This window comes from Salmo salar, chromosome 06, assembly GCF_965601325.2.
Source record: "Salmo salar chromosome 06, fSalSal1, whole genome shotgun sequence".
In the NCBI taxonomy this organism is placed as follows: Eukaryota; Metazoa; Chordata; class Actinopteri; order Salmoniformes; family Salmonidae; genus Salmo; species Salmo salar.
Genome location: NC_138296.1, coordinates 48,617,367 through 48,642,715, shown reverse-complemented (window position 1 = coordinate 48,642,715; position 25,349 = coordinate 48,617,367). Strand labels below are relative to the sequence as shown.

At 43.3% G+C, this 25,349-nt stretch overlaps 1 protein-coding gene and 1 long non-coding RNA gene across 5 annotated transcripts in view; both read left to right on the top strand.

Annotated features, from left to right (window-relative positions):
* Window positions 1-13,520, top strand: part of LOC106607468 (retinoic acid receptor alpha-A) — a 183,029-nt gene extending 169,509 nt beyond the window's left edge. For all 3 annotated transcript variants that reach the window (XM_014204449.3, XM_045720631.2, XM_014204451.3), the window contains 6 exons: window positions 7,289-7,430; window positions 8,941-9,101; window positions 9,302-9,478; window positions 9,896-10,100; window positions 10,414-10,572; window positions 11,086-13,520. In XM_014204449.3, coding sequence (XP_014059924.1) covers window positions 7,289-7,430; window positions 8,941-9,101; window positions 9,302-9,478; window positions 9,896-10,100; window positions 10,414-10,572; window positions 11,086-11,291 — 1,050 coding nt within the window. In that variant the 3' untranslated portion in view covers window positions 11,292-13,520. The remainder of the gene's footprint in view (window positions 1-7,288; window positions 7,431-8,940; window positions 9,102-9,301; window positions 9,479-9,895; window positions 10,101-10,413; window positions 10,573-11,085) is intronic.
* Window positions 13,521-15,770: 2,250 nt separating this feature from the next.
* On the top strand, window positions 15,771-20,113 carry LOC106607469 (uncharacterized). Of its 2 annotated transcripts, XR_006770252.2 has the most exons (4): window positions 16,387-17,219; window positions 17,391-17,426; window positions 17,570-17,662; window positions 19,574-20,113. It is a non-coding gene; the product is annotated as an uncharacterized LOC106607469 (long non-coding RNA). The 2 variants fall into 2 exon arrangements; XR_001329202.3 differs by lacking the exons at window positions 16,387-17,219; window positions 17,391-17,426 and adding an exon at window positions 15,771-16,349.
* The last annotated feature ends 5,236 nt before the right edge of the window (window positions 20,114-25,349 follow it).

Here is a 25,349-nt window from a genome sequence, read left to right as displayed (position 1 = left end):
ATGTGATGGTATCTGTACTGATGGCGCAAAAGCCATGACAGGGAGACATAATGGAGTGTTAACGCGCGTACAAGCAGTTGCTCCCGACGCTACTTGGGTACACTGCAGCATCCACCGAGAGGCTCTTGCTGCCAAGGGAATGCCTGACAGCTTGAAATACGTTTTGGACACAACAGTGAAAATGGTTAACTTTGTTAAAGCAAGGCCCCTGAACTCTTGTGTATTTTCTGCATTATGCAATGATATGGGCAGCGACCATGTAATGCTTTTACAACATACAGAAGTGCGCTGGTTATCAAGGGGCAAAGTATTGACACGTTTTTTTTTTAGAGAGACCAGCTGACCATAATTTTTTACTGACCATAATTTTCACTTGTCTGACTGCTTGCATGATGATGAGTTTCTCACACGACTGGCCTATCTGGGTGATGTTTTTTCTCTGCTGAATGATCTCAATCTAGGATTACAGGGACACTCTCCAACTATATTCAATGCGTGGGACAAAATTGAGGATATGATTAAGAAGTTGGAGCTCTTTTCTGTCTGCATTAACAAGGACAACACAGGTCTTTCCATTATTGTATGGTTTTTTGTGCGCAAATGAACTCAAGCTTACGGACGATGTCAAATGTGATATAGCGAAGCACCTGAGTGAGTTGGGTGTGCAATTACGCAGGTACTTTCCCGAAACGGATGACACAAACAACTGGATTCATTATCCCTTTCATGCCCTGCCTCCAGTCCACTTACCGATATCTGAACAAGAGAGCCTCATCGAAATTGCAACAAGCGGTACTGTGAAAATGTAATTTAATCAGAAGCCACTGCCAGATTTCTGGATAGGGCTGTGCTCTTTCCTTGGCAAGTCGTGCTGTTAAAACACTGATGCCCTTTGCAACCACGTACCTATGTGAGAGTGTATTCTCGGGCTTCACAAGCATGAAAACTAAATACAGGCACAGACTGTGTGGGAAATGATTTAAGACGGAAACTCTCTCCAATACAACCCAACATTGCAGAGTTATGTGCATCCATTCAAGCCTGTGGTGAGTTATTCACAATTTATGGACAAATAAGGTTTTTATGTAAGATGGCTAAATAAAGAGCAAAAACTCACACCCATTCTTATGTTTAATAAATGTATCGTATAGTGTGTGTGTGGCAGGCTTACAATGATGGCAAAAAAACGTCATTTGAGAGTGAGCTGACCCTGGTGCTAGAGGGGGTATGCAGCTGGAGGTTTAATGTTTGAAGGGGTACAGGACTATAAAAAGTTTGAACCACTCTTCTAGTGGAATTGTGCCGTCGAGGTGTCCTTCCTCTCTGACCTCAAACCCAGGATCTCTCTAGTAAGAGTGTCAATAAGGCATCAGCAAACCACCCAGCTGAATGCGAGATGGCCACTTACAGGTTGGAACCCTCATTCCGGCCCATAGCAGAATAAGAGAGAAAGAGTTCCCCCCCTGAGACTGCATCCCAAATTTCACCCTTTTGAGGTGCCTTTTGGGACGTACACTTAGACGCCATAATAAAATCATAGCCCTGGACTGCATGAAGAGTGGTAAGAGAGTTTTACGATCACAGTGTTTGCAGCGTGGCAAAGTCACCTAGCTCACCTCTTTCTACCATGATTATTTAATGTCGGCTGTGGTATGTGTTGGACGGGCTGTGATATTGTGATGAATATTTGAGGGATTGAGAGGGTATCACTCTTGCACTCTCTTTGTAGGGAGTGTTGACCTGCACTAGTCTTTCTAGATCAGTTCCTAGATAGAGTTGAAGTTTACATACACCTTAGCCAAATACATTTTAAACTCAGTTTTTCACAATTCCTGACATTTAATCCTCGTAAAAATTCCCTGTTTTAGGTCAGTTAGGATCACCACTTTACTTTTAAGAATGTGAAATGTCAGAATAACAGTAGAGTGATTTTCTTTCAGCGTTTTATTTCTTTCATCACATTCCCAGTGGGTCAGAAGTTTACATACTAATTGAGTGTATTTGGTAGCCGTTAAATTGTTTAACTTGGGTCAAATGTTTCGGGTAGCCTTCCACAAGCTTCCCACAATAAGTTGGGTGAATTTTGGTCCATTCCTCCTGACAGAGCTGGTGTAACTGAGTCAGGTTTGTAGGCCTCCTTGCTCGCACACGCTTTTTCAGTTCTGCCCACGAATGTTCTATGGGATTGAGGTCAGGGCTTTGTGATGGCCACTCCAATATCTTGACTTTGTCCTTAAGCCATTTTGCCACAACTTTGGAAGTATGCTTGGGGTCATTGTCCATTTGCAACCAAGCTTTAACTTCCTGACTGATGTCTTGAGATGTTGCTTCAATATATCCACATAATTTTCCTACCTCATGATGCCATCTATTGTGTGAAGTGCACCAGTCCCTCCTGCAGCAAAGCACCCCCACAACATGATGCTGCCACCCCCGTGCTTCACGGTTCGGATGGTGTTCTTCGGCTTGTAAGCCTCCCGCTTTTTCCTCCAAACATAACAATGGTCATTATGGCCAAACAGTTCTATGGGGAGGATATTTCTCCAAAAAGTACGAACTTTGTCCCCATGTGCAGTTGCAAAGCGTAGTCTGGCTTTTTTTATGGCGGTTTTGGAGCAGTGGCTTCTTCCTTGCTGAGCGGCCTTTCAGGTTATGTCAATATAGGACTTGATTTACTGTACCTGTTTCCTCCAGCATCTTCACAAGCTCCTTTGCTGTTGTTCTGGGATTGATTTGCACTTTTCGAACCATAGTACATTAATCTCTAGGAGACAGAACGCATCTCCTTCCTGAGCGGTATGACGGCTACGTGGTACCATGGTGTTAATACTTGCGTACTATTGTTTGTACAGATGAACGTGGTACCTTCAGGTGTTTGGAAATTGCTCCCAAGGATGAACCAGACTTGTGGAGTTCTACAATTTTCTTTCTGAGGTTTTGGCTGATTTTCTTTTGATTTTCCCATGATGTCAAGCAAAGAGGCACTGAGTTTGTAGGTAGGCCTTGAAATACATCCACAGGTACATCTCCAATTTACTCAAATTACGTCAATTAGCCGATCAGAAGCTTCTAAAGCCATGACATAATTTTCGGGAATTTTTCAAGCTGTTTAAAGGCACAGTCAACTTAGTGAATGTAAACTTCTGACCCACTGGGATTGTGATATAAGTGAATTGCATTATAAGTGAAATAATCTGTCTGTAAACAATTGTTTGAAAAATTACTTGTCATGCACAAAGTAGATGTCCTAACCAACTTGCTAAAACTATAGTTTGTTAACAAGACATTTGTGGAGTGATTGAAAAACGAGTTTTAATGACTCCAACCTAAGTGTATGTAAACTTCCGACTTCAACTGTATCTGTAGCTCGAGGAGTAGGGTCTCACTCTGCTCTATCTGTGCCTTGTGTTTGATGCTGATTGGCCTGTGTTTGATGCTGATTGGCCTGTGTTTGATGCTGATTGGCCTGTGTAGGGCAGCATGATCCCATAAAGCATCAAACACACACCACTAGCACAACAATAGAGACCTTTCTATTTTAGTTAGTGCTTACTACTAGTTTTCCATGGATTCCAAGTTGACCTGATACTAATGCCAGATGTTATGAAGAATTTGCTGTTCGAATCAGTGGGAGTTGTCTATAAATGTGATAGCACGGAGGCTTACCCAGTAAAAGGGCTAAACTTGACTGGAGAGATTTTCATGGTTGTGCCACTGCCATGCCAAGCAGTGCCGTTGCCAAACTGGGCACAGGAATCTCCTCTGGCATGTGGCGAGGGCATCCCCCACCACATTGGCAGTGCCCCTGTCGTAACATGAGTACCTTCTGCTGGGAGGGTAGGCTTACATACAGTATGTTCACTATGTGACCGCACCCAGTGGAACGGGGCTAGATTCACGCCCCATCATGTCCACACTGACTCCATCACCGGCTGCATTCAGTTGCATTTCCCTACCTTTACAAAGCCCACAAGTCGAGGAAACCAGGGCCATTTGGCACAAAATGGACAGCATCAGATGTGCTATGTTTGCTAACGTATGGTACGTTTCAAGTCATCCATGTTGGCTCTGCTGCTCCTGGTTGAGGGCGACAGACAAAGGGGGGTTAGGGAGGGGCTTAACGGGTCACCTGACCTTCATACAGGGCTCAGAGCAGAGGAGTGTTTGGCCTGGCCTGTGCACGCTACCGAAGCCATACCAACTCTGCTCTGCCACCACACACACACACATATACACACACACACACACACACACACACACACACACACACACCACCCGCTCTGGTCTGCCGACATTAGGGGCTGTCGCTCGCCACTTAATCTCACCCACAATTGTGTGTGGGCGTGCGCGATGGAGTGGATTAGTGATATTGCTGGGCAAAGCGCAGCACCAGAGGGGCACACAAATCGCCGCCACAAGCAATACTCTTAGTTGCTGCAGGGCATCAGTTCATCATCCTGTGCATCTGGCTGCACATCTGTTCATGTTTGCTCTCCGTTTCTCTTTCTCTACAGCCTGTTTATTCGTCACTTTCTGTCCGTTTGTATTTGCCCTCTGTTTACGTTTTGATATGTTTGTTTGTTTGCTTGCCTGTCTGTCTGTCTGTACCCTCTACTCATCTTCTCTCTGTCTAATCTGTCCGTCCTTTTTAACTGTGTTTTTGTCCATCTGTATGTTTTTGTTCTTTACCTGTCTTTTCAAATATTCATCTGTTTTCCTATTTATTTCACATATCATCATATACTCTGTGTACAAAACATTAGGACCACCTGCTCTTTTCATGACACAGACTGACCAGTTGAATCCGGGTGAAAACTATGATCCCTTATTGATGTCACCTGTTAAATCCACTTCAATCAGTGTAGATGAAGGGCAGGAGGTAGGTTAAATTAGGGTTTTTAAGCCTTGAGACATGGATTGTGTACGTGTGCCATTCAGAGGATGAATTGGCAAGACCAAATATTTAAGTGCCTTTGAACTGGTTATGGTAGTAGGTGCCAGGTGCACTGATTTGTGTCCAAAAGTGTTTTTTTTTTTTCACGCTCAACATATTCCCGTGTGTATCAAGAATGGTCCACCACCCAAAGGGCATCCAGCCAACTTGACACAACTGTGGGAAGCATTGGAGTCAACATGGGCCAGCATCACTGTGGAACACTTTCAACACCCTGTAGAGTACATGGTGTTCTGAGGGCAAAATGGGGTGCAGCTCAATATTAGGAAGGTGTTCCTAATGTTTTGTATACTCCGTGTGTTTCTGTCCAGCACCCTCTACCTCTCTGTATGCCATCACTCACTCATCCCGTCACGATGACTGGTTCATAGGTCAGCAACAAAGGCTCTCCGCTTCTGTTGGTCTCTGTATGAATGACTCCAGCACACAAACGCTATTGAAGCTGCACTGTTCATTGTCAACGTTCTGATCGGTGGACAAGATCAAGACATTCACAAGATGACGGTGAAACTTGCGTTGTATTTAACGAACCTGCAATGTATTTGCGAAACGTCTCTCGCACGCACGCATACCGCACATCAACACGATAGGTTGAAAGCTTCCCACACTACTTGCCTGTCGGTCTCTCGCCGTCATCGTCTCTGTGGGCGAGGAGGGCAGCAGCTGGGGCTTCATCTTCCCTTTTGAGAGTAATTAAGAGGAATGGGAGTTAATGTGAAGCTCCCCCAATGCCACCAGGCCCTGCCTACCCATAAGCCCCTTAAGGGATTAACCAAGGGGAGCTCATTGGCGCTTAGCCTGGCGAGTTAATGCCCACCCGGTGTGGCACAACTAACCTAGCCCCTGGCCAAGCTAGGCCCACACAGCCACATAGACAGACAGACACACAGACACACGCGCAAACACACTTAATGGTCCCATGTAGCTCAGTTGGTAGAGCACGGCGCTTGCAACGCCAGAGTCGTGGGTTCAATTTCCCACAGCGGACCAATACAACAAAAAGAAGGTACAAAAAGTCGCTCTGAATAGAAACATCTGTTAAATGACTGAAATGCCAACTGTTAATGCCCCGCGAATGTTCTTGTTCACACACACACACACACACACACTTTTCCACTTCAAATTGCGCTATTGGCACCTAAAGTGTGCACGTGCTGCCAAAGCTCGCACATTTCCCTCAGCTTAGTGGGTTGTAAAAGTCATGTCCTGAAATATGTTAACAGCCTCGTTTTAAAATGCCCACATAGCAGAGTGTGATCGGGCATGATTCAGAGTAGAGCGTAGCACGTGCGGTGGTGGTGCCACGGTTAGTCACTGTGGAGAAACACGTGGTTGGACGATACGCTCCGTGACACAGACACACAGAAAGGGAAGTTGAACACTGTGTGGACACTCATTTTAAGGAAGTCGATGTGTCGTATTGAGTCATTGGGGGTTGTGTGTGAAGACAGCATGTTAGATATATGGGCTGGGAATTGCAAAGGACCTCTCTTTACGATATCACAATACTTTGGTGCCGATATGTATTAAGATTCTCACAATTCTATATGTATTGCGTTTTGACACTTTGATTTTTATTGAGACTCGGATGTTCCGAACATATTGCTCATCGTATGTCTGCTGCAGAGGGACAAGCGAGAGCCATGAGAAAACAAGTTTTGATCAGTTGTGGAAATCAATGTGCTGAAAACAAATTGGCTTCCTGTTTAAAAAGAAGATGGAGAACAAGCTATGAAGGAAAAATACTGGGTGCACAAATAGTATTGTGGTATTGTTAAAACGATACGACATATTGTCAAAAATAATATCCTGATATGTAACTATCTATCCCCCCCCCCCCAAATCACTATTACCTATGTACTGATGTTGTTGTCACTCGCCCTCCATAGGTCAACATGAGAGTTTTGGGCCAATACACACCCACACGTTTAAACGTCACTCCCCAGCACGTTGAGTGTCATTGGATGTTAGAGCCTGTCGTCTATGCGGGTGTCCTTTGTCATGTGACTTGTTGACGCCATTGGTCATTCTATCCTTCACACATAGACTGGCCTATTCTAGTTTTACGATCTCAATGATACCGCTGCCATCTATAACGAGCCTTTTAGGTCAATAACCTTTTATTGTTCCGCTCTCTCTTTTTCAGTTCCGTGATGCTACGTTGGCATCAAAAGCATGTCATTCATAGGCGTATATTGTCAAAGCAAAACCAGAACATAACAGCCATCTTTCTCCCCTTCTCTCCCGCTTATTTTTTATTTTTTTTCACAATTATCCATTTTTTTTATGAGCAAATAAAGCAAATGTAACACCCGACCTCTCTTCTCCTCTCAGGGTTTCTTCCGTCGAAGCATCCAGAAGAACATGGTGTACACCTGTCATCGCGAGAAGGGCTGCATCATCAACAAGGTCACCCGCAACCGCTGCCAGTACTGCCGCCTGCAGAAGTGTTTAGAAGTGGGCATGTCCAAGGAGTGTGAGTACTATTACCTGTCTCTGTCCCTGTCTTTCTCCCCCCCCTCCCTCCTCACAATTCAATTTAAGGGGCTTTATTAGCATGGGAAACATGTTTCTCGCTCTCTCTTTCTCTCTCGCTCTCTCTATTTCTCTCTCTCTATTTCTCACTCGCTCTCTCTATTTCTCTCTCTCTCGTGTGTCTGTCTCTTCTGAGTGAAATACTGTCTCCCAACAAATGTCTTCCCGAAGTAGATGTTCAAAGCACCACACACTGACATGACAAAAAGTGATGGTTCCAACACATTTCAAGACATTTTTATATCACGGAGCAATAATGCACAACCCTCCGTGATGGCTTCCCTCCCTTAGTCCATGCCCTTCTACACTTCTACCACACACGTGCTCACATGCACTGTATATCCCTCTATAGGTTTCCATGAGGCTAAGCGCCTAAACAATCTCCTAGCACTTCATCCTCTTTGCCCCCTGTAAGTGAGTTATCCTCCTCGGTGCGCCGAGCCGCTGGTTTATATCAACATTCATCCCAGTCAAGGCCGCTTGGGAAATCAACCACCGCCATCTAGTGGTGGGGAGCTGTTACTACACCTGGGAAGAAGCTCTGTGTTGTGGTGGTTTTTCTAAGCGTATTCATTTGACATAATCAGATGCGTGTGTTTGCTTTTAAATTGGGATCTATATTGAGTTGTGTAGCTGCGCTGTGCGTGTGTCCAGGGCTGCCTTAAATCCTCTTGATTGACCTTTGTGCCCTGACCTTGACATCTCGGTCAACCTGTCATCCTTTTTGACATAGAACCACTGACACGAAGACTCTTCTCGCTGAAGGGGGTTGACACACTGATGCTATTTACTCAAATACCTTCACACACACCCCTCACCCCCCCCCCCCCCCCCCCCCCACCCACCCACTCACAACAAGCGGATGCACATGTCATTATCACATGTCATGTACAGCAGGGTTTCCCAAACTCCGTCCTGGCCACCCCACCTCCCCTGGGTGCATGTTTGGATTTTTGCCATAGCTGGGGGGGGGGCTGGTGGCATCTCCATTTTCCAGTTTCTGTGCGTGTGTGTGTCAGGACTGATTGGAGCACTAGGCTAATAGTTCTTTAATGGCTTCATTAGGTTGTGTTTTCTGGGCCCACGCTGGCAGCTCTGTCTCTGGGGAACAACAGTATCACACACAACACACACATGGTGAACAGTGCCTCGCTGCCCTGAGGAAAGAAAGCATCTTATTTATCATGGCTCCCTTCATCGTTCCAATCCTTACTCCCTCACTCACTCACTCACTCACTCACGCACTCACTCACACACACAATTGCATTTAGTGGTTGATGTGTGTATTCCCCCGCCATACAATGTCTGTTGTCTCTTTGGTTGGCGATGGCACGGCTATGTAACGATTGTGACGTCGACCTGGAGGCATTAACGTTCACATATCCTCTGAAATTGTCATCAGAGCCTCGAGGATAACTCTCTCTCTTCATCTCCTTCTCTCTCGCGCTCAGCGGTGAGGAACGACAGGAACAAGAAGAAGAAGGAGGAGAAGAAGCCCGAGTGTACTGAGATCTACGTGCTGAGTACCGAGACGGAGCAGATGATCGAACGCGTTCGCAAGGCCCACAAGGAGACTTTTCCCTCGCTCTGTCAGCTGGGCAAATACACCACGGTGAGTTATATATATACACACACACACACACACACACACACCGACAAGTTACACGTACACAAACATTACCCTCACTCTGCCAATATATTTTGGGTACACCAAACGCTGACAAACACACACTCCTTGCACTCTCAACATGCCAACCGGTGTATTTGTAGAATCACAGAATAATATGCCTCTCACATTCTCCCTCCCTATAGAATAACAGTGCAGAGCACCGCGTGGCTCTAGACGTAAACCTGTGGGATAAGTTCAGTGAGCTGTCCACTAAGTGTATCATCAAGACAGTGGAGTTTGCCAAACACCTGCCAGGCTTCACCACCCTCACTATCGCTGACCAGATCACCCTGCTCAAGGCTGCCTGTCTGGACATACTGGTAAGGAGACGCATCAGGACATACACACACTAGGACATCCATGTATTTATTACAAACAGCAAAACATCTACAAAAAGTGAACACCAATATATTTGTGCTCCACCTCCCTTTCCAACTAACTCAGTGGCCTTGTGGTTAGTGTCCGTCCTGAGATTGGAAGGTTGGGAGTTTGATCCCCGGCCGAGTCATAAAAAAAAAATGGGACCCGATGCGTCTCTGCTTGGCGCTCAGCATTAAGGAGATAGATTGAGGGTAAGGCCCTGTGATAGTCTAGCATCCTGTCCAGGGGGTGTACTTGTACATCAAGCTTCCTCACGCCACGGAAACAGGAGATCTACTCCGATGAGCCAAGGCTCGTGCAAGACTTACTTACTTCCTCCTTTTCCCTCCCTCTACATCTCAATCCCTCCATCTCAGATTCTGAGGATCTGCACACGCTACACTCCAGACCAGGACACCATGACCTTCTCAGACGGGCTGACCCTGAACAGGACCCAGATGCACAACGCAGGCTTCGGCCCACTCACAGACCTGGTGTTCGCCTTCGCCCAAACACTCCTCCCTCTGGAGATGGACGACGCAGAGACCGGCCTGCTCAGCGGCATCTGTCTGCTGTGTGGAGGTATTGCACCGCTGCTCAGATTCTAATCCAGCGTTGCACTCCTGTCACGGCCCGGGAGTTGAGATCAAAAGAGGCCAATTGTCATTGTTTTTCAGCAAATTAGTACAAACAAGTCTCAGCTGTGGCATGGCAACTAGTGTGTTTTGTCAGCTGTGTGTATTACTAGTGTGAAGACGTGAGTTTGCCTAATACTGCATGTGGATAATGCTACTGTTATCATGCCGCTGTGTGAATCATGCCACGGTTGGGCGTGCTCTTTGAGCGTAAAGATTGGGTATTAGGGATGTGTTTTTCATTGTGTGTGTGTGTGTAGACCGTCAGGATCTGGAGCAGGCAGACAAGGTGGACTTGCTACAGGAGCCCCTGCTGGAGGCTCTGAAGATCTACGTGAGGAAGAGGAGGCCTCACAAACCGCACATGTTCCCCAAGATGCTGATGAAGATCACGGACCTCAGGAGCATCAGCGCCAAGGGTGAGAGAGCACGCCTGTACACTGTTGTTTTGTGTGTTTTATAGGGTAGCTTTAGTGTAGCTTAAACTTCTTCCAGTGTGAAGTTCTTGGTAGCTTTGGTAAACTGTATTGTTTTATGTTGGTGTTGACTTTATTTTTGGCAGTTACCTGTATGTGCTTGTTATACAACTTAATCCACAGTAAATTCTTTAGAAACTATTGATCCTCTGTGGCTAAATTATGCTCTTTGGTCTATTTTAAACTTTGATAGTTGGCTCCTGTGATTGAATATTTGTTATTTTTTGCCTCTTGGGCACCCTACAGGGTTGGGCCCAGGGACTTCAGCCTCTGTAAACCCCTGTGTTAATCCAACCCTAGTCTCAGTGCAGCAATACTGTCATTTATAGCTGTATCATGCGTAATTTATTTGAAGATAAATGTTTATGGTCTTACATACGACATTTTGCCGAACCCTGTGGAGGACATTACCCTCTCTCTCTTCTTCTCCCTCCCTCCATCCCTCTCCTCCTCCAGGAGCAGAGAGAGTGATCACTCTGAAGATGGAGATCCCAGGCTCCATGCCCCCTCTCATCCAGGAGATGCTGGAGAACTCAGAGGGTCTGGAGGGCCAGGGGGCTAGCGGGGGCCGCTCCAGCGGAGGAGGGGCCCCACCAGGCAGCTGCAGCCCCAGCCTGTCCCCCAGTTCAGCTCGCAGCAGCCCCCCTGCACCCTCCCCTTAGACAGGGGTTCTCCACCACCCCCCAGACAGGGACAGCCAGAAGGCATGACTACAGACTCCCACACTGTGACAAACCAGGCCAGAGTGGAGTGGGGTTAGGAAGAGGGCCAAGCCTGGGCCCAACCAGTACGGACTTTGACACTTTGAGGGCAAACGTAGGCCTCAATGGACACAGCCGGCCCCCCCACTCCCAGACCGGGCACCGAAACGGGGCCGAACCCGACCCCATCATACTTGACTGAACAATAGGGGGGGGCAGGCGCATCTCACCTGGATGGCACTATCCCCATCACCCCCTCACCACAACCATAGACATGCCTCAGAACCAGCACCAGGGATCAGCTGCCGCCGCACAAGGAGTTTAATCTGAGATGTTCTGTTTACTCTCCTCAGTGACGACTCTCTGTTCCTCCTCTCTCCCCCTTAAGACATTGGACAGGAATTCAGGCTCGGTGCCCCGTCAGACCTGGGGTGAAGGGGTCGACAAGACACACGTCTTTCTGCAGGGAACTAGTCAGACAGACAGACAGCTGGACATTGGGCACGAGTCATCCTTAAATGTTGTCAGGGACAGCAAACGGGGGGGGGCTCTCCTATAAAACTTTGAGAGACTGGGGGGTTTTTTCTTACAAAATATATATGGAAATATAAATATATATATTGAAAAAGTAATGATTGCAATTTGAATTGTCCTAGGTGGAATGATGCATAAAAGAAGAGTTGCTATCTTTTTTCCACTTTTTTTTCTCACTGTTCTTCGAACTTGTGATTTTCCCCCCCCCTCTCCCCCCAGACCTAGTGTTTTGTTCTCTTCGTTTCACCCAGGAATATCGGCACACTAAGTAGTCTCAATGGAAATGTTTTTTTTTTTTCTATCAAAACAATAGATAAGTAGAACAAAAATGATTTTCAGATACAATTCACTTTATGCACTAGACCTCTTGCACTGTCACATTCACAGGTTGGATCAAATTGATACACAAATTGGACCAGGTTGGATTGGCATCTCTCTGTTTTGTTCCGTTTACAGTATTTCCTTTTTCGTGGGTGGAAAGTAAAACCTAGTGGCTCTATGATCGAGAATCAAGTCGTTGTGGAGTTATGAAGATGCTCTGTAAGAAAATAGCAGCCGTGACAAAATGTACATAAGATGTATTCCTTCTTTTTAAAGTACATGGAGTCTAGACGTTTTTGACATTGTCAAAGCCTTTTATGTTCAGCTTTTTTGTTCTCGTTTTGGTATCTGAAGGCATTAATCGACTTTTTTAGACCACTTAAGAAAGGGGCTGACTTCTAGGACCACCACGGCCGTTGACAACCAGTCAAGAGTTACATTTCTACTTCACCTGAAATAAAAAGATACGATTTATGACAATTTGTTGACCAACAACTCCGTGATCCCCTTCTCCCCCTCTTTCCCAAGGTGGTCCCTCCCTCATTCCACATCTGTATAGTGTATGTATTACCCCCCCCCCCCCCAACACCACTGCCTCTGTAATGCATTACCTATCTTCACAGCACCACTGCCTCTGTACTGTAGCACATTGTCAGTAGGCTGTATCTATCTATGTCCACGTAAACTCTGTGACCCGATATCAGTAGGCTCACAACACCACTGCCTATGTATGTATACATGTTCCCCATCTCTCTCTAGTCCCCCCCACCACACAACAGCACTGCCTCTCTAAGTCTGTTCCACAATATCAGCACCTCTCTCTCTTTATCTATCACAACGCAACTGCCTCTGTTCTCACACTATCAGTATTTATCTGTCTGTCATCCCGGACTCTTGTGACACATCCGAGTACCTAGCTATCCCCTAGCCTGGCCTTAGATCAATTTGTGCTGTCTTGCCGATGCCTGACAATGAAATGGGAGTCGGCAAGACCGCACAAACTGATCTGGGATCAGGCTAGCTATTCCCCCCTCTCTAATCGCTGTTTACACACTAGTGTAACTTACCTACCAATCTCCTTTCCCCACAACACCACTGCCTCTGCTATTCAGTAGCAGTGGATCTGTCCTTCACAACGGATCGAACGCTGCTCGTGGCCAACCTCACTGCAGCCAGTATGACAACGCACAACTGTCCCGTCCCCCCCCCCCCCCCCGCACTCTCACTTGTAATGCAATCGGATGCACAACCAGCATTTGCGGATAAAATAACTGTTTTGATTATGCCAGATCATTGGACGAAGAGAATAACGTTTAATAAAGAACCATGTCTGTGTGTGTTTTTAATGTTTCTTAACTGGGTGTGGGTCCACCATTATACGATTGTGGTAGGACTTTAAGAGCAGCATTTTAGTGGACCTGGGACTATAGCAGGTCATGTTGCAAAAACAAATACAAGATTCAGAGACCCTTTAATGGTTAGACTACAGTTTTTTTCTCCCCTTATTGGCCCCTCAATTTAGTTTAGACAATACTCTGAGTGGACAAAACATTAGGAACAACTATTTCCATGAGACTGACCAGGTGAATCCAGGTGAAAGTTAGGATCTCTTATTGTCACTTCTTCAATCAGTGTAGATGAGGGAGGAGACAGGTTAAAGAAGGAATTTTAAGCCTTGAAACCGGTGAGACATGGATTGTGTGTGTGTGCGCCATTTGAGGGTGAATGGGCAAGACAAGATTTAAGTGCTATTGGGTTATGAGAATATGAAATATACTTATTCATGTCACTGAGGGAGAGGGGGGAATGTATAACGTTTGCATTCTGTCCTGATATGTTATTGTTAGCTATCAGGGATCCTATGGGAGGAGAGAAGACGCAGTCTGGTACGAGTCACCATGACAGCCGTGAGTTGGGGAGGAGTGAGTACTTTGGGGCAGAGGTCAGGTCAGATGAAGTGAGGAAGAACAGATATCACTAATGTTCTGTCTAGCAACAGAGATGCATTGGCTGTTCAGATGTGTAGGAGGAGACTCGGCATAGAAGAAAGGGTTAAATATCAGTGCTTGTGTGAATGTATTTTGTCTTACGCAGCTGTATTGACCCAATGGGTGAATTAACACCAGTTTCCACTCATTTTGACATCTTGGGGAGATGAGAATCGTAGGCTGAACAATTCTAAGATACGGACCTAGAAAACCTGAGTTTATTCAGTAGGCCCATTGTGTAACGACCGGTCGTAAATATCTGGTGTAGGGTAGGTTCCGAGTGGAGGTTTTCCTCTGCGAGATCCAGGTAAATATAAGGTGTAGGATAGGTCCCTAGTGGGGGTATTCACCTGTGAGATCCATGAGCAACATTACAGTGTAGGGTAGGTTCCGTAAAGGATTGGTCCCAAGTGTAGGTTTTCCTCTGCGAGATCCAGGTAAATATAAGGTGTAGGATAGGTCCCTAGTGGGGGTATTCACCTGTGAGATCCATGAGCAACATTACAGTGTAGGGTAGGTTCCGTATAGGATTGGTCCCAAGTGTAGGTTTTCCTCTGCGAGATCCAGGTAAATATAAGGTGTAGGGTAGGTCCCTAGTGGGGTATTCACCTGTGAGATCCATGAGCAACATTACAGTGTAGGGTAGGTTCCGTAAAGGATAGGTCCCAAGTGTAGGTTTTCCTCTGTGAGATCTGTAAAAGAGTCAAAAGTCCCAGCGGCAGTGACAGAGGCAGTAGAGTGTTTGTGGATAATGATAAGAAGGTTGCCTATAATTTCTGAAGGTAAGCCACATTCATGGTTAAAAGAAAAGCAATAAGATATTCGAACGCTGTTTGATTTATGTGTAGTAGCAAGAAGGAGAGAGGTTGGTGTATGCCCTATTGGGAGGGGGAGCCGTGCCAGATTATGTGGAACTAGGAAGACAACTGTGTATAATTTTGATAATGTGTGTTATCAACAACAGTGATATTTGAGGCGCAACACTGGAATAAGACGTTAGGTCAGCCGTATTCTCAAGTAATACCTTTGCATACGCTTTAGTATTGGTTCTAATAGAAGGTATTAAGTGCCATGACCAATTAATATGCACATATACTCTAACTATTCCCTGGGGAAGTGGTTAGCGCTACCTTGGAAAATAGTTAATAGAAGGTGTTTTTTTAGAGACGGAAGTGAAGAAGATCTAAACACTGGATACCGTCCGGGGAAGCGTCAGAATAATAACTATTGAAATGGCGACCGGCGGACCCAATGCTCCCGGTAAAGTGGGGGTAGAGGAAGAGAAGTTTAATAGAGCCATAAAGGCGCTGAAAAAGTCGCACGGACATTATACCAATTCGCCTCGAATATGGGAGAAAAAAATTTGCAAACTGGATCAAATTGGTCAGCATTTCCCGGCTAACGAAAAATTCCAATCTAATAGAGAATTCAGGGAGGCAATTGTGACTTGGCACAATGACAAAACCAGAATCAAAAGCTCAATGTACCATTGTTTTGATGTCTGCATTCTATCAACAAAAAATACAAACCGATAAACCCAGAATTAGTGGATGTACTCAGCTACAGAAGGACTGGGTACGTAAGTACATTGATAGAATTTGTACATTGGCTTTGATGTCAGGTTTGAAACCTGTGATCAAAACAGCAATTGCGGTGGTAGTGGATGAAATAGAGCAGAAAGCTAATTCCGCAGATGTACGAGTGGTTAATGCAGCCAGAGTGAAAGTCATTAACAGTGGTTTCAATGGCCCAAGTAAGACAAGGAAATGGGGAGGAAAGGGGAAATCAAGAGTCCTGTTTTAGGTGTGGGGCTGTTGGTCATTGGAAAAGGGAGTGTAAGGTAGGAATGGAGCCCTGTGCATTCGGGAGGGATACTGCGATGCAAAAATGTGCATCTTTGTCAAAACAAAAGTAACATCCTTTTTGAAAACAGCGGGACAGGAAGATGTTACATAGCAGTGAATGGCCTCGGTTGGATTGATAGTGGTTCATAGACATTACAGTTTCTATGTGAAGTGAGACGTAGGAGCCCACGTCTCAAGCAACTTTTTAATAGATGCCAGGGATCAAATATCGCGGATTCCTTATGATGAGAAATTGGCTAACATTGCCATAGGAAAAAGTATTTTGGGTTGAAGAATCTATGCGAAATTTCAAGGGAATGGATTCTAAAGAGGTAAAAAAATATTATCTGGCCAAACACTCCTTGCCAACTCAGAAAAGCTTGGGGGGGGGGGTTTAATCTCGTGAGACGTTTTATTATGAATTTACATTTTGTCGTCTTATTCTGAAATTGATTTATAGAAGGGACGAACGGGAGGAGGGGTCACCAAACCTAAAATGAACTTTTTTGTTGTTCATGAACATTGTGGTGCTGTGGTTATGGAGAATCATGGGGAAAAGAGAGCAGTGACTCGTTAGACTCGGTGGCGGGATAATGTCGCAGTGTCTAAGGGTAGTACGTGCCAAATAAAGGATAAATAAACGATGGGGTAGATTAAAACAAATGTAATGATTGGAGTAAGGACAGTGGATTTACCATTATCATGTTTGGTTTATTATTATTAATACTTTTGGATTGCTGATCAAAATGTACACTTTCTTTTCCATGAAAATGAGGGGGGTTCATTATCTCCCTTTGGAATGTTCCCCGAGACTGTGGTATTGGGGAGAGCAGTTAGTGATATTTGGCCGTTTTAAGTATAAAAGTATCTGGATTAGGCCATAAACGGAGTTGCCAGATAAGGCCTGACCACGTGTGTGTTTTTGACTTCCGGTTTACCACACACACATCAGCACGCACACACAATTTATCAGTTGTGAATATGGGTTAGTGGTGTTGATACCGTGGGATTTATTGTGAGGGGTCTTTACAACTTGGTTTTAAATTGGGTATGCAGAAGGATGGAAATGTTTGAAATGTTTTTAAATGGTTTCTGAAGGACAGGGAAAGAAAAGGGAAAGGAAATTCTTAATGGTGTTGAATGACCTGTGTCCTGACTTTCTGGTGAAGCCTGATCAACCTCACTAGAAATGATCGAGACAGGTGGGATTTAATTATAATATGAATGAGAGACACCATTCTCCAGTCTATTTTACTATTACCTTATGGCATTATCAAGAGTTGTAATTCTAAGTTGCTTGGTTATTCAGATTTGTTTATTTAACATGCAGTGTTGTTTGTTTTTGAATCACGATGTGAATCATGTGTTCAAAGGGGAAATGACCAGTTCCCTGGGGCCCTGGTCCTTGGGTAAATATACAAATGTATTTTGTTCAGTCTGCATATAGAAGGAAAAATATATGTTAATAAGGGTTGACCGTTACTTCAAATGGGTTGTGATATGTGAATTGCTGATTTCATTTTTGTCTTTGTTTCGACGCAAATTTCACCAGATTGGATCTGCTGGATTGTTGGGATTCCCCCCATGAGTTAGAGTGCTAACTCCCTGATCTGGTAACTCTTCTGAGAAGTCGCCAGTAAAATAAGTGAGTTTGAACTAATTTTGAAAATGGTTTCAACAGTAACAGTATGTTATGCTCTTTGACATTTGTCTTACAGATAATGGTATTAAAAATGTTAGTGTATGTAATGAATGTAATAATTTATCATACAGTGAATGGATGGTCTGGATTTCCAGATTCAGAAATTTCTTAAACTGTTGTTTTGCAACTCAATATTAGGAAGGTGTTTTTTTTAACATTTTGTACACTGTGTGTGTGTGTGTATATATATATATATATATATATATATATATATATATATATATTTTACCAGTCCAAATTTTGGACACACCTACTCATTTCAGGGGTTTTCTTTATTTTTACTATTTTCTACATTTTAGAATAATAGTGAAGACATCAAAACTATGAAATAACACATATGGAATCATGTAGTAACCAAAAAAGTGTTAAACAAATCAAAATATACTTTATATTTGAGATTCTTCAAAGTAGTCACCCATTGCCTCGATGACAGCTTTGCACACTCTTGGCATTCTCTCAACCAGCTCCATGAGGTAGTCACCTGGAATGCTTGTCAATTAACAGGTGTGCCTTGTTAATTTGTGGAATTTCTTTCCTTCTTAATGCGTTTGAGACAATCAGTTGTGTTGTGACAAGGTAGGAGTGGTATACAGAAGATGGCCCTGTTTGGTAAAAGACCAAGTTGATATTATGGCAAGAACAGCTCAAATAAGCAAAGAGAAACGATAGTCCATTACTTTAAGACATGAATGTCAGTCAATCTGGAAAATGTCAAGAACTTTGAAGTTTCTTCAAGTGCAGTCGCAAAAACCATGAAGCAATATGATGAAACTGGCTCTCATGAGAACCGCCACAGGAATGGAAGACCCAGAGTTCCCTCTGCTGCAGAGGATAAGCTCATTAAAGTTACCAGCCTCAGAAATTGCAGCCTAAATAAATGTTTCACAGAGTTCAAGTAACAGACACATCTCAACATCAACTGTTCAGAGGAGTGAATCAGGCCTTCATGGTTGAATTGCTACAAAGGAACCACTACTAAAGGACACCAATAAGATGAAGAGACTTGCTTGGGCCAAGAAACACGAGCCATGGACATTAGACCGGTGGAAATCTATCCTTTGGTCTGAGTCCAAATTTGAGATTTTTGGTTCCAACCACCATGTCTTTGTGAGACGCAGAGCAGGCGAACAAATGATCTCTGCATGTGTGGTTCCTACCATGAAGCATGGAGGAGGAGGTGTAATGGTGTGGGTGTGCTTTGCTGGTGACACTGACTGTAATTTATTTTTAATTCAAGGCACACAACTAGCATGGCTACCACAGCATTCTGCAGCGATACGCCATCCTATCTGGTTTGCGCTCAGTGGGTCTATCATTTGTTTTTTAACAGGACAATGACCCAACACACCTCCAGGCTGTGTAAGGGCTATTTGACCAAGAAGGAGAGTGATGGAGTGCTGCATCAGATGACCTAGCCTCCACAATTACCTGACCTCAATCCAATTGATATGGTTTGGGATGAGGTGGACTGCAGAGAGAAGGAAAAGCAGCCAACAAGTGTTCAGCATATGTGGGAACTCCTTCAAGACTGTTGGAAAAGCATTCCAGGTGAAACTGGTTGGGAGAATACCAAGAGAGCAAAGCTGTCATCAAGGCAAAGAATGGCTACTTTGAAGAACCCAATATATAAAATATGATTTGATTTATTTAACTTTTTTGGTTACTACATGATTCCATATGTGTATTCCATAGTTTGTCTTCTGTCTCAGCCTCCAGTATTTATGCTGCAGTAGTTTGTGTCGGGGGGCTAGGGTCAGTCTGTTACATCTGGAGTATTTCTCTTGTCTTATCCGGTGTCCTGTGTGAATTTAAATATGCTCTCTCTAATTCTCTCTTTCTGTCTTTCTCTCGGAGGACCTGAGCCCTAGGACCATGCCTCAGGACTACCTGGTATGATGACTCCTTGCTGTCCCCAGTCCACCTGGCCGTGCTGCTGCTCCAGTTTCAACTGTTCTGCCTGCGGCTATGGAACCCAGACCTGTTCACCAGACGTGCTTGTTGCACCCTCGACAACTACTATGATTATTATTATTTGACCATGCTGGTCATTTATGAACATTTTAACATTTTAACATTTTGACCATGTTCTGTTAATATCCACCCTGCACAGCCAGAAGAGGACTGGCCACCCCTCATAGCCTGGTTCCTCTCTAGGTTTCTTCCTAGGTTTTTGGCCTTTCTAGGGAGTTTTTCCTAGGGAGTTTTTCCTAGCCACCGTGCTTCTTTCACATGCTTTGCTTGCTGTTTGGGGTTTTAGGCTGGGTTTCTGTACAGCACTTTGAGAATATCAGCTGATGTACGAAGGGCTATATAAAAATAAATTTGATTTGATTTGATTCACTATTATTCTACAATGTAGAAAATAGTAAAAATAAAGAAAAACCCTTAAATGAGTAGGTGTGTCCAAACTTTTGACTGGAACTGTATAAATATGTGTATGTATAGCTCAATCGTCTTGTTTTAGGGGTCTCATGTTCTTGGTTTAAAAAAATGAAACAAGTGGGGTTTGTGATGTTGAGCTCAGTGTTGTGTGCGGGGGCAGTTCAGTGGAATTAGTGACTTGACCAGAGACCAACCACATTTTTGCTCAGTTGGGTGGGATTTCCTGTTTTGTGACAGTTTACTTCTCTTCTCTGTCATGAAAATGCTAATACCAGAAAGTGTCTAGAAGATCACACATTGACCTTTTGTACATGGCAGTATTATTGCCAGAAAATTGTAATTTAACTCTCAATGTTGGTTCATCAGAATTTTGTTTTGCTCATCCACCATAGTGTAACTTAAAAACAGTTAAATCTGGGGTAAATATTGCAATAATTTACTACCAAGTGTTGGTGAGAATCCTAGCTGATATTGGAGGACATTACAAGGATAAAGATGGTGACAATTCTACTCTTTGTGGCATTAAGTGAGTATTACAGTAACTAAGTTTTCATAAAGGAAGGTCTTTCAAGTGCCTTACATGAACAACAATAGATTATATATTGAAAATATTAATATCTGCAATGCAATTTTAACAGGCTAATTTGTGCATTTGGGTCTCTATGAATATTGCTCACGAGCGACTTGGTAGACAGTGGCAAATTCAAACTGACCTATAACAAAGGACTTGTTTCCAGTTCTCATGTCTCCTTTCTAGTCTCACACAACTGTGACTTCAGAGTTAAAAGTTGATGTGGGTCCATCTACGTGAAAATTACAATGATTAATTCTCTAGTGATATCGCGGTTTACATATTTATTCATGGTATAGAATCCTCTTTCAAGACACGCAAGAAAAAAAATGTCATTTTATTTGGAATAGCAAACCAGATAGGTAAATGGGCATATTTATATAACGAACATGAGTTTGGAGGGTTTCAACCAGGGTCGGAGTCCATTTAAATGATTGAATTCACTCATAAAGTGGAGTATTTAAGTTGAATTGAAATGTTTGGTCTGTTTTGAATAGGAATTCAATTAGAATTCAATATTTGTACATTTCCCAGTTAATGCACTTACAGTGCATTCCTAAACCCCTTTTCCACATTTTGTTACGTTAGTGTTATTCTAAAATTGTAAAAAAAAATACTCAATCTGCACACAATACCGTGCAAATGTATTAAAAGTTTAAAAAAAACAGATACCTTATTTACGTCAGTATTCAGACCCTTTGCTATGAGACTTGAGCTCAGGTGCATCCTGTTTCCCTTTCTACAAATTGATTGGAGTCCACCTATGATAAATTCAATTAATTGGACATGATTTGGAAAGGCACACACATGTCTATATAAAGTCCCACAGTTAACAGTGCATGTTAGTGCAAAAATAAAGCCTAGACATGATTGTGTCGAGGCACAGATCTGGAAAAGGGTACCGAAACATTTCTGTAGCATTGAAAGTCCACAAGAACACAGTGGCCTCCATCATTCTTAAATGGAAGAAGTTTGGAACCACCAAGACTCTTCCAAGAGCTGACCGCCTGGCCAAAATGAGCAATCGGTGGAGAAGGGCCTTGGTCAGGGAGGTGACCAAGAACCCGATGGTCACTCTGACAGAACTCCAGAGTTCCTCTGTGGAGATGGGAGAACTTTCCAGAAGGACAACCATTTCTGCAGCACTCCACCAATCATGCCTTTATGGTAGAGTGGCCAGATGGAAGGCACTCCTCAGTAAAAGGCACATGAAAGCCCACGTGGAGTTTGCCAAAAGGGATCTAAAGGACTCCCAGACCATGAGAAACAAGATTCTCTGGTCTGATGAAACGAAGATGTAACTCTTTGGCCTGGAGGAAAGCTGGCACGGTGGTGGCAGCATCATGCTGTGGGGATGAGACCAGTCAGGATCGAGGCAAAGATGAATGGAGCAAAGTACAGAGAGATCCTTGATGAAAACCTGCTCCAGAGCACTCAGGACCTCAGACTAGGGGGCGAAGGTTCACCTTCCAACCGGACAATGACCCTAAACACATAGCTAAGACAACGCAGGAGTGGCTTCAGGGCAAGTCTCTGAATGTCCTTCAGTGGTCCAGCCAGAGCCCGGACTTGAACCCAATCGATCATCTCTAGAAAGACCTGAAAATAGCTGTGCGGCAACGCTCCCCAACCAATTTGCAAACATTTCTAAAACCCTGTTTTTGCTTTATCTTTATGGGGTATTGTGTATAGATTGATGAGGGGGAAAAATGATTTAATCCATTTTAGAATAAGGCTGTAATCTAACAAAATGTGGAAAAAGTCAAGAGGTCTGAATACTTTGAGAATGTACTGTATGGTTCTATTTTAACAAACCTAACGCAATGGTATCTCTAATCACAGGTGGTAGCGCTATGGGTTCAGGGCTATGTCAGACATATGTGTTGCTTTCACTATCACAATTATCGTGCGCTTCCTGGCGTCGGGACGAAAGGGCTGGGTTCTGATAAATGAACAAGTTGTGGCTGTGCCGAGGCTTGGCCCCTCACCGGCCAATCAGAACGTGCTCCATGCCGAAATGTGTGGTTGCTTCAAGTTGTGTATTTACAGTCTTTTATGAATTGCCTTGGAATCAACTCCAATTCCAATGTTAGTCCGTTATAGTTTGTTAAATGGCTTACAAAAACGAAATAACAAAATGTAGACCTAATTTAGCTAAATATGTTAACTTGAACCAATTTGCAGTCCACATTGTTCTAAGTACTTGCATGGCTTCAATACCATTCACACTGCTATAGGGGCTAGGCCTACTGTACATTTCATTATGGCTGAGCATGGACATGCCAAACATTGTCAATTAGCAACATGAAAGTAATTATTCATAAATCCTAAAAAGAGATATAATAGTTAGAATCAAATACAAAACAACTTGTTTTAAATAGGCTTTGTCACACTTACAGGCACCATCATTTCTCCCCATGGGCATATAATATTAAAACAACGCAGACTATGGAGGGTTTTACGCACATCCACATTTTTCACAGTAGCTGGACATAGATCCATTGCATAACATTGATCTAAAATTGACCCTAGAAATAGTACTGTTGGGAGATCTGGAGACACCGGGTCCATCAATTACTAATATACTAATACTCTTAGTAAAAGCATTTATCTTCAACTTACAATCTGTGAGTTCCATTTGATTAGATAGATTGAAATTGTATGCTAAACATCACAGCATAGTTGAATGATATATGGTGCATAGACATCCGAAGAGGGTGGCCAGAAGAGATAGGTGGGATGGGCTGAGGGATGCTGAGGTTTGGGATGTGGAATTGGAGACAAGTGGGAGTGAAGTTGCTGGGCCAGGGATAGAATGACGGTCAAAGATAAAAGTAAAAATAAAAAAAGTAAAACATAATGCAAAGTAAGTTTGAATGACACTGAGGGGCAGTGTTACAGTTAATGCCGGTTTTCCTGAGGCTGATGCCGTGCAGGTGTTTGTACACATGCAATATACACACACTGTGTGTATTGTGGTTTAGTAGTGGTTCCTTTGCAGCAATTTGACCATGAAGGCCTGATTCACACGGTCTCCTCTGAACAGTTGATGTTGATATGTGTCTGTTACGTGAACTCTGTCAAGCATTTATTTGGGCTGCAATTTCTGAGGCTGGTAACTCTAATGAACTTATCCTCTGCAGCAGAGGTAAATCTGGGTCTTCCTTTCCTGTTGTGGTCCTCATGAGAGCCAGTTTCATCATAGCGCTTGATGGTTCTTGCGACTGCACTTGAAGAAAGTTCTTGAAATTTTCTGCATTGACTGACCTTCATGTCCTAAAGTAGTGATAGACTGTCGTTTCTCTTTGCTTATTTGAGCTGTTCTTGACATAATATCGACTTGGTCTTTTACTAAATAGAGCTATCTTCTTTATACCACCCCTACCTTGTCACGACACAACTGATTGGCTCAAACGCATTACGAAGGAAAGATTTATTTAATTTATTCCACAAATGAAATTTTAACAAGGCATACCTGTTAATTGAAATGCATTCCAGGTGACTACCTCATGACATTGGTTAAGAGAATGCCAAGAGTGTGCAAAGCCGTCATCAAGACAAAGGGTGGCAAGTTTGAAGAATCTCAAATATAAAATCGATTTTGATTTGTCTAATGCTTTTTGATTACTATATGATTGTGTTATTTCATAGTTTTGATGTCTTCACTACTATTATACAAAATGTTGTATCAAGTCTGCCCAAATGTGCCTAATTGCTTTATTAATACATTTTCAAGTTCATAATTGTGCACTCTCCTCAGACAATAGCATGGCATTTTTTCACTGTAATAGCTACTTGAAATTGGACCGTGCAGTTATATTAACTTCACTTTGCGTGGTAGTTAATCTGAATTCAAATCTTATTTTCAGTAGTTATTTACTCTTTTGACATGTAGTGAACGGTGTAGTTAGCTACTAGAACCCACCATTTTTGTTTTATCTCCCGAACAACTGGGCTAGGCCGATGCACTCTCTCTCTGGCTGTCACACAGATCTCCCTACACTGTTAACATCTGACTCTAGAGTTAAGTGTTCTTCCAGTCATCCATTTTATATCAGGAAATAACGTAAGTCAACATCAAGTGAGGAAACTTTTTCATAAAATAAAGTGTGGAGTCATTCATAGCTTTTTGCAGAAAGCAGGATTAGCTGATTTTAGAAGAGCGCTATAATGTGAGAAATATATATATATTTTTTAAATGAAGCTTTATCTGTATACTAAGCAGTTGGTCTGTGAGAGTCTGGCAAATGTTAACCACAACAAGTTAACTATGGTACATGACACACATCTCACAGGGCAGTTTCACAAAGGAAATCTTTGAGCTAAAAAAAGACAACCATCCGGCTTTACAAATGGTTTAAATACCACAACAGCATATGCAAATTATGTTTGCTTGCTGGGTTTACGTTTAAAGTTGTTTATAAATGTGTCAATAACTATCTATATATCTATATATAGCTTACTAACATTTATAAATGTAACAGTAACATTTATTAAATGGTGAGCAAACGTATATTTAAATGTGTGATTTTTTTTTACTGGACATTATAGTAAGGTGTTATCCATTTAGAAATGGCAACCTCAGTAAATGTTTGTTTTAATTATAATGTTTTGGTTGTCTGTATTTATTTATATTTATTATTGATCCCCATTAGCTGCTGCCAAGGCTACTCTTCC